This window comes from Kogia breviceps, chromosome 2, assembly GCF_026419965.1.
Source record: "Kogia breviceps isolate mKogBre1 chromosome 2, mKogBre1 haplotype 1, whole genome shotgun sequence".
NCBI classification, from domain to species: Eukaryota; Metazoa; Chordata; class Mammalia; order Artiodactyla; family Physeteridae; genus Kogia; species Kogia breviceps.
This window is the reverse complement of record NC_081311.1, coordinates 132105975-132122532: the sequence shown is the minus strand read 5'-3', so window position 1 is coordinate 132122532 and position 16558 is coordinate 132105975. Positions and strand designations below refer to the sequence as shown.

Here is a 16558-nt window from a genome sequence, read left to right as displayed (position 1 = left end):
CACAGGCTCCAGACGCGCAGGCTCAGTGGCCATGGCTCACGGGCCCAGCCGCTCCGCGGCATGTGGGGTCTTCCCAGACCGGGACACGAACCCGTGTCCCCTGCATCAGCAGGCAGACTCTCAACCGCTGCGCCACCAGGGAAGCCCGATGAACATTTTTTAATGTTACTTTAATTCTGATTAAAATTCTTATATTCCTAAATATGGGGTCAAGTCATCCACTACTAGATCACGCATACCTATTCGTATAGTGCCAGCAGCTGTTTGATAAAACAAATTCATCCTTTCAGCTTACTTACAGACCAGTGAAGACATGACTGTTCAGATTAAATATTTAACTAATGATAGAAGATTACTTGATTAACTGGCAAACTATATGTTATAGAAAATAAACATTGAAGAAGATGATGTTGTAGCATAGTGTACGGAGTGAAGGGTAGTTCCAGAGGCATGAGGAGGGACCGTGAAAAACTGAAGGCCACAGATGCAGATTGTTTATTTGAGAAGTAGGCTGATAAATACAAGAAGAGAAATAGGAAGACGGTTGCCAGAGCCCACAGGATCAGTAAGTGTTTGATATGGGTACACCCTGTGCATGCTTATGGAGAGGGCAGAAGTAAGCAGTGAAAACAAAATGAAGGTACTGAGGGAGAAGAGATGAAACAGAGCCCCTAAGAAATCAAGTGGACCAGGATCTAAGGCCTGGGGCAAGTCTGCTTCTGCCTCTGAGTGCTGAGGAAAGGGTTAAAGAGTGGAGGAAGGGACAGACTTAGTGGAAAGCAGAGTAACACACAAGCCCCTGTGGTGGCTCTAAAGGAGGAATCACTGACTCATTTCATTGGACAAGTTCCCACTCTTTTGAAAATGTGTACTGCAGGGCCTGAATTATTCAAGATTTGTTATGTTTAAGATCTAGGAAACATGAAAAAAAAAGGGTGGCGGGGGGGGGAAAGAAACCTATTATAAAGCTTGCATGGCTACTTTTTATGAGTGTAGGGAAAAGATGATGAGAGCTACCAGTTGTACCATGGAAGAGAGGAGGGTAATACAACCTTCTTTCCAGAAGTCACAGAGTTGCCATCCTTAACAACACTCCAGAGAGAAAATTCTAGGGTTTTCAGAAAGAATTGATGCCTCTCTGACTTGGGAGCACTAGAACAAATTATGTTCTATTGTAACCTACCAACTGTCCCAGGTCCAAATGATACTACCAAGCTGCCTGTTTAGATTATTTGCAAAGATCGAATCCAGACACTTCCATAAAGTCTAATCCATCTATGCTAACTCACAAAAACTGCCAACAAGCATTTACCATGTACCTCACTCTGCTGTATACTTAGGTTGTTTAGAGCCTGTGGTTATAACCACAGGCTTCAGAACCCTATTGCCTAGGGCTTACTAGTCATGAGACTTGAGGCTAGTTACTATCTGCACCTCAGTTTCCTTACCTGTAAAATTGGGATGAAAATAAGTTAATAAGTGTACAATGCCTAGAATAGCCCAGCACATTGGAAGGTCTCTATAAGTATCTGTAATGATTACTCTTTATATATTTTTAACTTAAAAAAATTTTTTTAACAGTCCCAGAGACAGGCATTATGATAATACTTGTCTCACACTCCTGAAAGTTTTGCTGGGTGAATGCTGGAAAGGGCAATTTCTATGGCAGTTTTGTTTTCCAGTGATCATTTTCCTCACCTTCTGGCAGACAAACAGTTGTCACAGAGAGTAGCCTTGTTGATAATGCCTGTAAATCTTTCTGGAAAGTTCTTTAGTGACTTGGTATTAGAGCTTTCAGCTTCCCCAGATGCTGATGTTCTCTAATCAGTTTTCTTTCCAAACTAATCATTTCTAGCTTGCACTGTGACCTCCCAGTGATGTCTCACTACAACTACTACTGCTAAAAACCAGCCCTTTGCTAAAATAGTTGCTTGTTTCACGGGCCTGTGGGTCATTTATTTATACAGTCAAGACGTTTCCACCTTTCAGCTGTTTCTCATCCCCTTGGATTACACTGGTTTAATGTCAGTCGACATAGTGGGGTGTAAAAAGTCTTGTCAATATTAATTATGGCCACTGTTATCCAGTCCTGATTATTCCCAGAAGAGTCCTAACAAGGGGTGAGGGAATAACTATGATCAGAATTTAAAAATAGGGCAAAAAAAAAAAAAAAAATAGGGCAATTTCCATTTCAAAAAGGAATAAAGCCATCCTGATGCCCTGTTTAGTGCTGGCTTCCTATGTGTGCTGAACCTCCTGGCTCTTCACTGGGACGAGGGCAGGGTAAACTGGATTTAGTTCAGGCAGTTCCTTTGGCCTTGCATTTCTTCACCAGTGGCTATAGACATCTTCATCTTGACCTGAAGTTTGAGACGTGAATATTCTGCCCACTTTCACTTCCCTGCTGTATATATTGGAATCTTATGTTGATATTCATATTGTTTCAAGGCAGTTAGAATTTCAATCTCAGCATCTGTCTTTCAAACTGTTTGTTTGTTTTTTTTTTTCATGTTGCTGACCATTCTGAGGAATGTCTAGATAGGGTCGTCAAGCTACAGTCAGGGCTGGCTGCTTAATTTTGTAAATTAAGTTTTATTCAGGATACAGCCTTTTCTATTCATTTAGATGTTGTCTGTGGCTGTTTTCAGGCTACAATGGCCAACTTGAGGAGTTGCAAAGCCTAAAATATTTACCATCTGGCCCTATAAGGAAAAGTTTGCCAACCCCAGGTCTAGTTATTGTAATCTTACAGCCGGAAGAGACCTTCTTATTTTACAGGTAAGTTGTGTAAATCCTCACAGAGACGTGATGAACACTGAACTCGCACTAGATGTTTCAGCAGAGAAATTTGATATAGAAATTGGTTACACAAATTAAAGAGCAAAAGAAAAAATTATGAGGTAAGTGAGAGACAGAAGCTGTAGGAAGAAGCTATCTCTAGGGCTTGGGAAAAAGAAGAGGGACATAGAAGTTCTGGGCTCTAAGTTCCAAAGTGTGTGAGGCGTGCAACTGAGAGGCAGGATGCAACAGGTTCAGGTATAAAAAGAAAAGCAGGAGGCTGGGACAGGTGCTCCTTCGGGGCACCTGCTGACAGGACCAGCACGGTAAAGGGAGGCTCTCCTGCTCTCCTACTGACTCCACTCCTTCTCTGTGTTTCCCTAATGGCAGGACCTAACAGGACGCTTACCGATGAAGGGGTCTGGGAAACACAGCTGTAGACCCCCTTCCCAGCATTACTGAGCAAAGGATAGAAGTGTGTGTTTGAGCTGATAGACAATAGGTAAATGACGGTCACAGGCGTAGAGAAGTGAGAATGCCTGGTGACAGCGAGTGGAAGGCTGGAGCCTGAGGCTCCTGTCCTCGCTCTGTTTAGACCCAGCTGGCCCAGTGCACTGCTTTCCTACTTACCAGTCTCTTGGAGTTCACGATGCTCATATTTCGAGCTGTGTTCCTGTGTTTGTGCTCTCCTGTTTATGTTGTCTGCCTTTTATCTTTTCATTTGACAAATATTTATGAAGTGCCTTCTACGGCCAGGCAATATCTAGGCCGTGCTGAGATAACTAGCAAACAAAACCTAACAAAACACGATCAATGTCCTCCTGGAGCTCACAGACAGTCAAGAGAGGCAGACGATAAACAAGTAAAAACTAGAGTACGTTAGATGGCATCACTGCTGAGGAAAAAAATGTCAAGCCAGCAAGGGCGATACAAAGAGAATTTCTTAACCATGGGGTTGTAAATGTTAGTCCAGGAAAGGAAGGTGGCATTTAAATAAAGACCTAAAGGAGGTAGGGAACAAGCTTTGGGCACATCTGAGGGGAAGAATATTCCAGGCAGAGGGTGTAGCAAATTCAAAGTCTCTGAGGCAGAAGTGGGCCCAGTGTGTCTGAGGAAGAGTGGGGAGGCCAGAGCAGATGGGAAAAGAGGAGAAGGAGGGCGGAGACCAGAGTCACGACACGGACAGCCCCTCATTGTTTCTTTTTTTCCAAATTTTTGCTATTCTGAAAAATGTGCATGGTACCAGTTGGTTGGCCTTTCAGAGTAGACCTTTGAAAATACAGCGATTACATCCCTAAGAAAAGTTTGCTCATCTGACACTCTGATCTTAGAGTAAATGCTTAGAGTACACAGCCCCAGGTTCAAGGGCTCCAGCTCAGTGGCAATGCATTTATCAGCTGCACTTGATGTCCCTGGGATGTTTCTTTTATTGAGAAGGGAAATCTGGTGATAGTGATTATATTTTAATGCCTCCTGTGTATAGTAATCAGAGAAGTATCACTTTTCACAATTCCTCTAATTCCTCTCAAGTCCAATATTTTCCCTCCATGTGAACGCTGTGGATGGTATTAAACTTGTCAAAGGAGGAAGTGATGCTCATCAGTACTTAGCAAATGATTCAATTGTACTTATCCTAGATGCTTTCTCAACGTGATGCTCTTATGCTTTCTTGTTAGGATCGTTTGGGATTTGAACACAGTGAAAGTTAATTAGCTATGTTTCATTGCAGTGAATTTCCTAATCTCAGCAACACTGCTAGGTACTCCAAGGGAGAGACTCTTTCATCTTTGTAACCTGATTGCCTAGCACGTGCTTGCAACAAAATAATAATAAATAGTTTAACCTATCTGGATGGCTTCCTAAATTTTAAATCCTGAGCTAAGAACTTTGCATACATTATCTCATTTCATCATGGCAGATCCCTAGGGCCTAGATAGTGCTATTATTATCATTTTATAGATTACAAAGTTGAGGTTTTGAAAGATTCAGTAACTTTCCTAAGGCTCCTGTGTAAGAATTAGGCCTGGGTTCAAATTCAGGTTCTCTGATTTCAAAGCCACCAGGGACCCAACTTACTGGTATTTGTTGAATCATTGGTGATGGGTGGCAGCCCGCGTGTGCTGCTGGAGAATAAAGGATGTGAGCAACTTTCCAGTCAATTTCTTCTTCTGCCTTCTTGATTTTTCTTCCTCTGTCCCAATGTCAAGGCTGCTATTTTGCTAGAGCAAATTCTAAAGTAACACTCATTTTATTTCCTTAGCATCAATATAAAATGTTAACTGATTACCATATGGAACACAAGAACTTTATAACCAGATATCTATTCCCCATGTTTAACAACTTTATGAGTTTATGAGCTGAAAAGAGCACTTTTCCTTTTAGTTGCATTTCATTAGCCATTTATTTACCAAAACAGTTTATCTTTCTGAGGTGGAAATATTTTATATCACCGTTTCATACAGACCAAAAAAGGTTATTATTAATGAGTATTAAAAAATTCAAACTATCCTGTAATCATAAAATAACCATTGGTTAAAGCAAGACTATTCTGTGGAACGACACCACTCTCTTACTTAGATCTCACCATTCTGGAATTCCTTTTATTCAGAAATGATTTTGATCCTACAACCAGGACTCATTAAGATACCATACACTTTGATGAGAAATTATTATTACGTTGAACCACTTTAAAAGCTGTTATTCTGCCATTTTTGGCTGATAAAAATGGCATTTTCATATGGTTCAATCTAATAGTTGGTCTCACCAAAACAGTAAAGTATAAAGTTGTTAACCGTTTTTTGATTTTTAAATTCAAGGAGACATGAATCTAGGAGTTTCTGTGTAAACTGACGGGTAACATGATTAACTGCTCTGCTTGGCTAGCATAATGCTTTAAACTGATAAGTCAAATAAACGATATGTCCCAGGCCCACCAGGAAGACCACACTAGCAGCCAGAAACCTTCATCTGTTGTTGCATGCGTGCCCTGTCAGGGAGCAATCAGACAAGGAAAGAGAAATGTGGGCGTGTCCTCTGGTGTTTGACAGAATAGGTTGTAACTTGGCAGCAAACTACGAACTTGCTAAAGGTCAAAACTTGGACTTGGCGTTCATGTCTCACAGAACTCGCTTATCTAGATGTTTCGAAAGAGTCTTCCGGTTTGCGCTGCTTATCAAACGGCAAGGCAAAAAAAAACAAGGAACATTTGTTGCTCTGCTTATTCCAGTTTTGCAGTGGTGTTTGGGGTCTGGGGAGCCAGGATAGGGAACCCGGCTTGAAGGTCGTTGTAAAGGAGCTGAGAGAGGCTCACACAAGCCAAGGGTGGCCTGGGCCTTGCACCCATGTCCTGGGCCATAGCAAGAACGAGGCCTGGCATCAGTATTGCTATCTGAACATCAACAGTTGGATTGAAATCACGCTGAGCCCATCATGAGCGGAAGGGAGTCTGAATCTGGCAGAGATGATGGGTTTAGAAAGGCTGAGGCCTGATGAGAGGATGAGCCCAGGGACATCTGAGGAGAAGCGGCAGGAGAGGTAAGTGCCCAGCAAGGAAGAGCAGAGTGCAGGGCAGCAGGTGACATCACAGGGGATTTTTGTCTCAGTTATGTTATTATTCCAGATTGAAGTGTGTTGTCCTGTAAAACCTGGGCAAATACCCCCATGTGAGATAACACTGTATCTGATCTATATTGTAGGTATGAAGTTCATTCTCACAAAATGAAGAGTCAGTGATAGATGCTTTATGTTGATATGTCTGTCTTATTATAGATATGTATGTCTTAGTATGTGTGGACTGCTGTTATAAAGATAGCAGAGATTGGGTGACTTAAACAACAAACGTTTATTTCTCACAGTTCTGGAAGCTAGGAAGTCCAAGATCAAGATGCCAGCAGGTTCGGTGTTTAGTGTCTGGTGAGGACCCGTTTCCTGTGTCCTCACATAGCAGAAGGGGTGAGAGAGCTTTCTGGAGTCACTTTGTAAAGGGAACTAATCCCATTCATGAGGATTCGTGCTCATGATCTAATTACCTACCAAGGGCTCCCCCTCCTAATACCATCATATGGCGGTTACGATTTCAACATGTGAATTTTGAGGGGATACAGACATTCAGTTGGTTGTACTATGCATGTGTGTCTGTAAGTTGATCTGTTTCTATTTACAGATCTATCTAAACATCTACATCGGCACATAATATTAGGATTGTGAATGTCTTTTACCACTGATACCTTGATTTGTACTAATTTGGGGATGTGTTTTATATTCATTTTAGACCAATAGCTCTTGATAGCAGGGTATTTATCCTCAACAATAATACTCACTTTATAACTATTTTTATATAATAGGATGATTGAGGTGTGTTTAATGAACGAATCCAGATTTGTAATTTTGTAGTCCAACATGAGTTTCAAATATTATTTTCTGTAGCACAAGGCTTTACTTCTTATTTAAAGGCTAAACTCAAGGACTGGCTTTACTCACTTGCTGTATTTTTGCTAACAAACACAAATATCTGATTAACTTTCAGGGGAGAAATGCAGGATTGGATTGAAAAGCAAAAGATTTTAAAAGAATATTTTACTTAACAAACTAGGCTTAAACAAAATCAATAAAATAATAAACTAAAGGGCAGTGATTTTATCTATTGAAGCTGAAGGTTTTATAGGCAGAAACAAGACTATGTTATCAGATCAAATCCAAAGAAATAAAATCTTAAGAACATTTTTTGAAAGAGCATTTCCTGTACGAGATCTACTTCTCCACAGGCTGTAAACAATTAACGCGAGAAGATACGGCTGGCTTTGAAATCCCCGAAAAGAACTGCCGTTATAGGAATGTTATGGTAGTGGCTGATTTTGTGAGTGTATGTTTACATGTACGTGGGAAATGTAGAGAGTTTGGAAAAAGACTTTATGGTATTTGTCATCAGTGTAGGCTCTGGGATTGAGGAAGAGGAATCACACTGGCTTGACTGTGCTTATAGGATGATACCCTACTCCAATCAACAAAAACTTTTTTTGTGTGTCTCTTTTATGCCATACAACTGTGCTAGATGCTAAGGTTGATGAAAAACAAAAACGAAAACCCCAAACCAACGAACAAAAACCCAAAGCCCTGTCTTCAAAAGAATACATGGTCTAGCTGAGTAGATCACACAGGCAGGCAAGGAAAAATAGTTATCAACACAAGTTAGTAAGTAACAGGAGCCCAATGAGTAGCATGGGGGCAAAAGTCAGAGGCCGAATTGAAGTCTTCATGAGAGAGGTGGGAAATGGAAGAGAGAGGCTTGTGACAGATGGGGAAGCAGTTGAGGACATGCCAGGAAGTGGCTTAGGACAAGGAGTAGAGTCAGACAAGCCTAAGAAGATCTGCTGGGTTCAGTAGGCAGATCAGTGTGACTAGGTTAGAAGGTTCTTGCAGGGAGAGAGTGAAAATAAGCCTGGATGGAGTCTCACATCAGACTGTGGAGGCTGCAATTGCCAGGCTAAGCAGTCTGAATCTCCCTGTAGACAGTAGGGACTCATTGGAAGCTTTGGAGGAAGAGATCACCAGAATGCAAGTGGCATTTTAGAAAGACCATTCCAGTGATGGTGCAGGGCAGGAATTGGATTGGGAGAACCTGATGGGAGGGATACCTGGAGAAGAGATTTCACAGGAAGAGTCAATAGGGTTGATTGGTAGTAGGAGATGGTAAAAAAGAGGGAGACATCAAAATGATCTTCAGCCTTTGAATTAGCATCTTCAGTAACAGAATATAAAACCACACAAATTTCCTATGGAAATCTAGTTTTGGAAGGGAGACAATTATTTCAGACAGGGTATGTAAAGGGTTAGAGTGGGGCAAGTCAACTAAGAAGGCTGAACACAGCACTGGAAATGTAAGCGTGGGTGCGGTAGGCTAAGGTAGTGAGAGCAGATATTGTCATTCGTCTAAATGGTAAGTATGCTTGAAGCCCAGGAACTCACATACTCTGGAGTTCCCTGGAAGGAAAACTGTAGAGAGAGAGGAACAGAAAGCTGAAGACTAATATCAAAGCATTTCTGCCTTACAGGTCAGTGGAGAAAAATAGAGTCAAAGTAGGAGATGGAAAAATAATGGTCAGAGAGTTAGGAGAAGGACTGAGGCTGTCACAGAATCCAAGGGAAAGGTTTCATGTAAACTTTAATCAAATTCAAGGAAAAGTGATGATAGAAACGCAGATCTCTGAACTGGGTGATCAGCATATCTTAAAGGTCTTTGCAGAGCAAGAGGGCTTAGAAGTGGACCTAGGGCCTCACGAAACGATAATCTAGCCTCGTGCCATCCACTGCATGACTGCATTGACTGGGAAGGTGCCCATTCAAATTGAGGTATACTGTAATCATCAATTACATATCAGATTTTAAAGACAGTAGGAAAAGAAATAATGTGAAAGATCTATTAATAACATACAAAAACTGACAACACACTGAAATGATAAAATATTTGATATACTGGCTACATAAAATATGAAATTAGAATTAATTTCACCTTAAAAAATTTTAAATATGGCTACTAGAAAGTGTACTTACACTATATTTCCCTTGGACATTGTTGATCTAGACCTTCGAAATGAAGCTCACTAATGTAGCACCGTGAAAAACACTCTTGCATCCACTTTACCAGCTAAATGCATTTTTACCCTTTTTCTCAGTCCGAACTCTTTCAAAATGTGTTTTGCATTTTGTCAGTGTATTTCTGTATTTTGTGACTAGTGTATATTGTAGATATCCTTTTTTTTTTTTTTTTTTTTTAATGCCAAACAGGTTATCCCGTCTTACTGAACATTTGGCTCTTTTTTCCAACCAGCAGATGATGCTACAGCTGATAGTCGCAGAACCTACGCTCTAACCGATTATTTAAAAAATACTTTTAGAGTGAAGTTCTACAACTTGCGATGGGTTTCAGGTAAGGATTTTTGGTGGAGAGGGGGCTGATTTTTATGGTTATTTTCATTCTGGTTAGGTTGTGGGGCACTTTTATGGCACTGAGAAAATATTCTTTTTTTTTTTTAACCGTATGGGAAAGTATTTTTTTTCTACTTAAGGGTGGAAAGGGAGATAAGACAGAAAGAAACTTGAGTATTTCTTTGATATGTACTATAAAAAGTTAAATGTGAATTGAACCCTTTACAATAATGATGGAAAAATGAAGGCATACTAGTGTAATATTCATCAATTCATGTTTTTCCAACTTAGAAATGCCTTTTTAATACTTGTGTGAATTTGTCTTAAATTTTTATTGCATGGTTTTTTAGCTTATGAAGATGTTTAAAAGCAACTTGAAATACTGATCTGGCCGTTTTCTCTCTTTAGATCATGAGTATCTCTACAAACAAGAAAATAATATCTTGCTATTCAATGCTGAATATGGAAACAGCTCCATGTTCTTGGAGAACAGTACATGTGTATGTTTAATCACATAATTAATTCATGCTTTAAGGGAATTCTGGGGATTTTCTTTTTCATAACCTTTCAAATCATGAGTACTATCATTTCTCATCCTGTTGGACTCTCTCTGCAGCATATGGCACAGTGGATCTTTCTCTTCTTCTTGGAACGCTCCCTGCCTTGGCTACTTTTTAGTCTCCTTTGACGATTCCTCCTCCTCTGTTCATACTCTTACGTGTAAGTGTTCCGCAGGGCCGTATCTTCACTGCTATCCTCCCTCCTCACTTTGCATGCTCTCCTTCAGCGAATTCCATGCACTTCCACAGAACAGGTGCTTCTCAAATACATGCCTGTAACACTAACCTCCTCCCAAGATCTAGACCTCTGTTTCCAACAGCGTGCTGGTTCTGGCACATGGATGGCCTGCAGTCATTTTAAACTCAGTGTCCCAAGCTAGACTAGTTATTTCCCCTTCCCTCTCCTAGCAAACGGAAAGCATACTAGTCCTCGTCCTGAGTTCCCAATCTTGGCAAATAGCTCCCTCTTCAAAGTCACTTAAGCTAGAAACCTCAGAATCCTTGATTCCTCTGTCATTCCCCTTATTTAGCTACTCAACAAACCCTATCAGTCCTCCCTTGCAACGTCAAGTGTCTCTCAGATTTCCATTTCCACGGTATCGTCCTGGTTTGAAGCCTTGATTAATCTTGTGACAGTATTCTAACGAGTGTCCCTCTCTCCATTCTGTAAATCAGACCACGGCATTGCCCAAGTCCAGGGCTAATGTAACCCCTCCCCTCTGGTCTCATCTCAGCCACTGGGTCACCAGAGCATGTTTGTAAAAGCCAGAGAAGATTCTATCACATCCATGTGCAAAAAGTAGTTCATAGGTCCATTTCTTATATCTAGGCCTTGGCTATTTTTCTAATTTGATGTCTCTCCTCGTCTGACACACCCTATACTGTATTCAGGTTACAACTAACCTTTAGGCACTCTCTAAATATGCATGCCCTTTCTGCATCTGGGTTTTTACTCCTGCTGTTTCCCCTACTGAGGAAGTTCTCTCTGTTCCTGACCCCCACCCACATAGCCGGCTTTCCTTCATTAAAATAAATCCTTCCCTCCTTGATTCTCTAACCCTGATCACCACCCACCTTGCCTCATGGTCATTTGTATGTGAGGGAGTGTGCGCCCTCTTCTAGACCGGAACCTCTCAAGGTACCAGCCAGAAGTCTAGAACCGTACCCTTTACACAGTAAGTGCTCAATAACGGCAGTTAAATGGAATCGTTCAATTGTTCTTTTTTCTACTTGATTGACAGGATGAATTTGGATATTCTATAAATGATTATTCAGTATCTCCCGATAGACAGTATATTCTCCTCGAATACAACTATGCGAAGGTAAAAGAAATGCTTTTTTACTGTGACGTTTAAAGAATCCTATGAGTATGTTATTTTATAACTGATTTCGAGTCTGTGACTATTTAGGATTGATACCTAAGTAAAACAGTAGGAGCTAAAAACTCGCTAATTCGGGATCAAAAGGAGAAATGGTCATTCTCATTCATAAAAGAAAGTCCAACGAATGTTTTAAAAGAAATTCATTTTCAGGGTTTTCAAATACTAAAAAGCTGAAGTAATATTATACATAGATACTAAAAACATAAGTTAATAAAATAGAACTTATAATTTAAAAGTATGTGTACATGTCTGACTTGTACATCCAGTAATAGAACCCTTTATTTCCTTTGTCTCAGTTCGACATATCTTAAAACTCTCAAGTATTTGCTTTAAAAATAGTTAAACTTCTCATACTCTAGAAGAGACTCTGCACGGTGACTCGGACCACCTCCCAGCCCCCAGGTTCCACCATATACAAACCGTTCCAAAGGGGCAGCCTCAGCACCGGTCATCAGTGCCCTGCAGGGAGCACTCAGCTTCCTCCAGTTGCCCAGCCCAACATCAAATTCTCACACATTGAGGAAAGATTACAGCCTAATCACACATCCTTCTCATGTCTAGGTTGGCTGCAGATCGCCAGTGACTTTAACTTCAGCTTTTTGATTAGTCATGGATTTGACAACAGTTGTTGAGTATAGGAAGTTTTGAGACATAGAGGAAAGATTAAAAACCTGTAGAGAGATTCTGCTTGAAAACAAAATACAAAGCTGGGGATCCCTACCTCTGCCTTTTTTCTCTAGAATAAATAGTAAATACTGAGTGACCTTATCCCACACACCAGCGCTGCTGTATTCAGGCCATGCCGACCATCCCGTACTCCGTTTCCCATTTTGGGATGGTGACTCCTGCTCATAATTTTTGCCCTGATTCATTGTGCTGGGCTCCATTTCCTGGACATGAAGCCTTGCTGACTACGTTCTGCTAAACCAATCCACCAGGAAGGAATCAGAAGCCTAAGCCAACTTTAACACATCTGTTCCCAATTAATGAATTAGTGTTTGTTTAATTCAGTGGTTCTTATTGCTGCCTACAGATTAAAATCACTTAAGGAGCTTTCAAAAATTCCTAGTGACCAGGTCCAATCCCCAGATCAATAAATTGAAGTCTCTGGGGTAAAGCTGTCATCAGTTTTTTTTTTTTTTTTTTTTTTTTTTTTTTAACAGGTAGAGTATTTTAATGAGCAGCCACGGTTGAGAGCCACAGATTAGCAATTTTGCATGTTAAATACAAACATATAAAGACTATGAGGTTAAGGTAGAAACAGCAAGGTAAATACCAGCTCAACTGACTCTGTAGCCAAGTTCAACAAGTGCCATATGATGTGTACTAACGGATGTATTTCACTGGTAGACCTTAGCTGGACAACCATCATTGGTAATTTGTATTTGTTGTATCACTAGAGTTTCCATGTGCATTTAACTGCTTTTGCTGTTTCCATTCTGTCCCCTTCATCCTGCCATTCTGCCCTTCTGAACCCACCTCCCACCTCCCTCTCTGCACTCACCATGCTTAGCCAGTGCTGCCCATCCCTGCCTGCTCCTTAGGATCAATCACCTGGGGAAGTTTTTTTAAAATACAGATGCCAGACGGGCTTCCCTGGTGGCGCAGTGGTTGAGAGTCCGCCTGCCGATGCAGGAGACACGGGTTCGTGCCCGGGTCCGGGAAGATCCCACATGCCGCGGAGCGACTAGGCCCGTGAGCCATGGCCGCTGGGCCTGCGTGTCCGGAGCCTGTGCTCCGCAGCGGGAGAGGCCACAACAGTGAGAGGCCCGTATACCGCAAAAAAAAAAAAAAAAAAAAAAAAAAAAATACAGATGCCGGGCTTCCCTGGTGGCGCAGTGGTTGCAAGTCCGCCTGCCGATGCAGGGGACACGGGTTCGTGCCCCAGTCCGGGAAGATCCCACATGCCGCGGAGCGGCTGGGCCCGTGAGCCATGGCCGCTGAGCCTGCGCGTCCGGAGCCTGTGCTCCGCAACGGGAGAGGCCGCAGCGGTGAGAGGCCCGCGTACCGCAAAAAAACAAACAAACAGACAAAAAATATATATATATAGATGCCTACAGCCTACTGCACACCAACTCAGCATAGCTATGGATGGGGCCCAGGAGTGGGTAGTTTTAAGGACTCCCAAGTGATTCAGTGACCCAAAGTTAAGAACCTTTCAGGGCAATGCTCTTCATTTTTCTGAAGCATCACTTTCATTCCCATCTAAGGGCCAAAGCATTTGCTATTGCTTCATCCTGGCACCTTCTTCCCCTGCTCATCATATGCACTCTGTATTTAGTAATTCAGGTCCAGGCTTTGTTGATGCTACTCTGTTCCCCCACCATTCACTCTCTATCACATTAGCTTACTTTCTTCATACGTTTTATTGCCGAGCATTAAATCAAAAGATTACTGAAATAGAGAACTCTATATTCTATTTTACTTCCCGGAGTATCCAGTAGAATTTACTATACAGAGTAAATGTGTTGACTAATCAACTCTCAAGAAACACATCAAGAACAAAGAAAAGTCTACTTTTATTCCATTTCCCTGGAGGTCTACTTCCAGTGTTCTTTAGATCCTATTGCATGGTTTCTCCATGACTGAGCTAGTGCATTCCAAAAGATTAATTCTTAATTTTAAGATGTAGCTACAGAAAAAGGTGAGTCAGTGAACAAAAACATAAATAATTTCTAAAAAAATTAAATAATTTAAGAAAAGAAAACATAAATAAGTAAGTACCATACAGCCTAGTATGGATGTTCTTATAGCATCTCACCTCATCGCTTAATGCTGTACAGATAATAATAGTTGCATCGTCTGTGACTTGGTGACAATGTCCAGGAGTCCTGCTAAATACTTCACGTTCATTCTCACGCTCCTGAGATCGTTCCTGTCACTATCCTCATCTTCCTAAAGAGAAAATTGAAGTCTAGAAAGAAACTTGCCTGATATTACATATTGGAGACTTGCCTTCGTCCATTTGGGCTGCTATAAACATTACAGACTGGGTGGCTTAACAACAGAAATTTATTTCTCAGAGTTCTGGAGGCTGAGAAGCCCAAGATCAAGGTGCCAGCAGATTCAGTGTCTGTCGAGGTCTCCCTTCCTGCATCACAGTTGGCCATCTTCTCCGTGTGTCCTCACATGGTAGAAGGGTCAAGGGATTTCTCTGGAGTCTCATTTATAAGGAAACTAATCCTATTCATAAGAGATTTCCCCCTCGTGACTTAGTCACCCCCCAGGGATCCCATCTCCAGAATACCATCATGTTGGGGGTTAGGATTTCAACCTATGAATTGAGGGTAAGGGTGGAATACAAATATTCAGTCTCTAGCAAGACTTGAATCCAGGTTAGAAGACTCCAAAGTTTGTGCTCTTAAACATGATCTTGCCTATCTTCATGCTTGAACCTCTTTCTGCTATGATGCTTTTTTGCCCTTCTCTGTGTGGCAGTCCTCTGCCACTGAGACTCAGTCCAAGAATCACCTTTTCCATAAGCCTCTCTCCCTCCCCAATTCCTAATTTATGATTCCTGCCTTTCCCCACCCACCTCCATTGCATGCTCTGCGATTCTATTCTTGTAGTTTATGTCTCCATATCCCCCATTCAACTATGAGCTCCTCAAAAAGAGGGAGCCTGTCTTATCCAGTAATGCCTGATCAAGAGGATAGGTGCCAATGTTTATAGCCTAAATAGACTGATGAGTCTGTTTCAGAAGATGAAGTGAATATACAAACATCTTGGATTTCCCTTTACAACCCATGATAGATCTGTCACCCTGAAATGATCTCAAAACTTCTTAAATCTCTTAATATTTTTAGCCTGTACCACAACTTTTGGCTCTAGCGAGTATTATACTCAGAGGTTTTCCAGAAACAAGCATGGAGTGTGTCAGAATAATCCAGGATTAAAAAAAGAATGTATGACTTGCAAAAAAGAGGAGACAATAAATATTTGTTGACATGAGAGGACAGGAGGGTGATGAATGATAAGTGGGAAATATTTTTCAAGATTAGGGACCTGACGTGTCTCAGCTCTGCTAATACAGCTGGGGGGCTTGGGCTACGTATTTCATCTATTTCAGCCTCATAGGTAAACTTTGATTATTTTAGTTTGGTCTGTTTCTTGAGTACATACTATATGGCTTGTGCTAAACCAGACTCTGGGTATTTAAAGATGAATAAGACACAATTTCTTACCTCTAGGAGTATGGTAGGGAAGACAGACATACAGACAAGTAATTTTGAAAAAAAAATCTTTAATTTATATATGTATCCACATATAAACATAATATTTCATAAATGCAAATCTGTGATCATATATTTTTAAAATCTTCAGTCCTATATTTTTACCATTGTTTCTTGACTCCCTACTCCTCACCCCTCTGCCTTTTCCCCAGGTATCCCATGTTGAGAATCTATTGTATACCCCTCCATATTTTATATTTGTTTCTTTATTCATATAATTCTAGGAAGATAGAGATTCTTTTTAGTTACTGTTTATTTTATAAAAATAGAATCCTATTTTCCATACTTTTCTGTAAATTGCATTTCTCACTCAGTGGTACCATGTGGAACTTCTTCCAAGTCATCTGCTATGGCTCTAGCTCATTTATTTTTGAATTAATAGACTTTATTTTTTAGAGCAGCTTTAAGTTTACAGAAAACGAGTGGAAAGTACAGGGGGTTCCCATGTACTTCCTCACCACCCCCCCCACCTCACCTCCACTCCTGTTATTTTCCCTCTTATTAACATTTTGCCTTAGTGTGGTACATTTGTTACAATTGATGAGCCAATATTGACACATTATTATAACTAAAGTTCATAGTTTACATTAGGGTTCACTCTCTGTGTTGTACATTTTATGGGTTTTGACAAATGTAGAGTGTATAATGACTTTTATCTGTCATCATAGCATCATACAGAATA

General features: G+C 40.9%; 1 protein-coding gene across 6 annotated transcripts in view; it reads left to right on the top strand.

Moving 5' to 3' along the window:
- DPP4 (dipeptidyl peptidase 4) overlaps positions 1-16558 on the top strand; it is a 76831-nt gene that overhangs the window by 11634 nt on the left and 48639 nt on the right. For 2 of the 6 annotated variants that reach the window (XM_059052241.2, XM_059052244.2), the window contains exons 3-5: positions 9605-9703; positions 10111-10202; positions 11504-11584. In XM_059052241.2, the coding sequence (XP_058908224.1) occupies positions 9605-9703; positions 10111-10202; positions 11504-11584 (272 nt within the window). Of the gene's footprint in view, positions 1-5946; positions 6313-9604; positions 9704-10110; positions 10203-11503; positions 11585-16558 lie in introns of those variants that run through there. The other 4 variants (XM_059052242.2, XM_067026179.1, XM_067026181.1 and 1 more) reach the window with 3 other exon arrangements.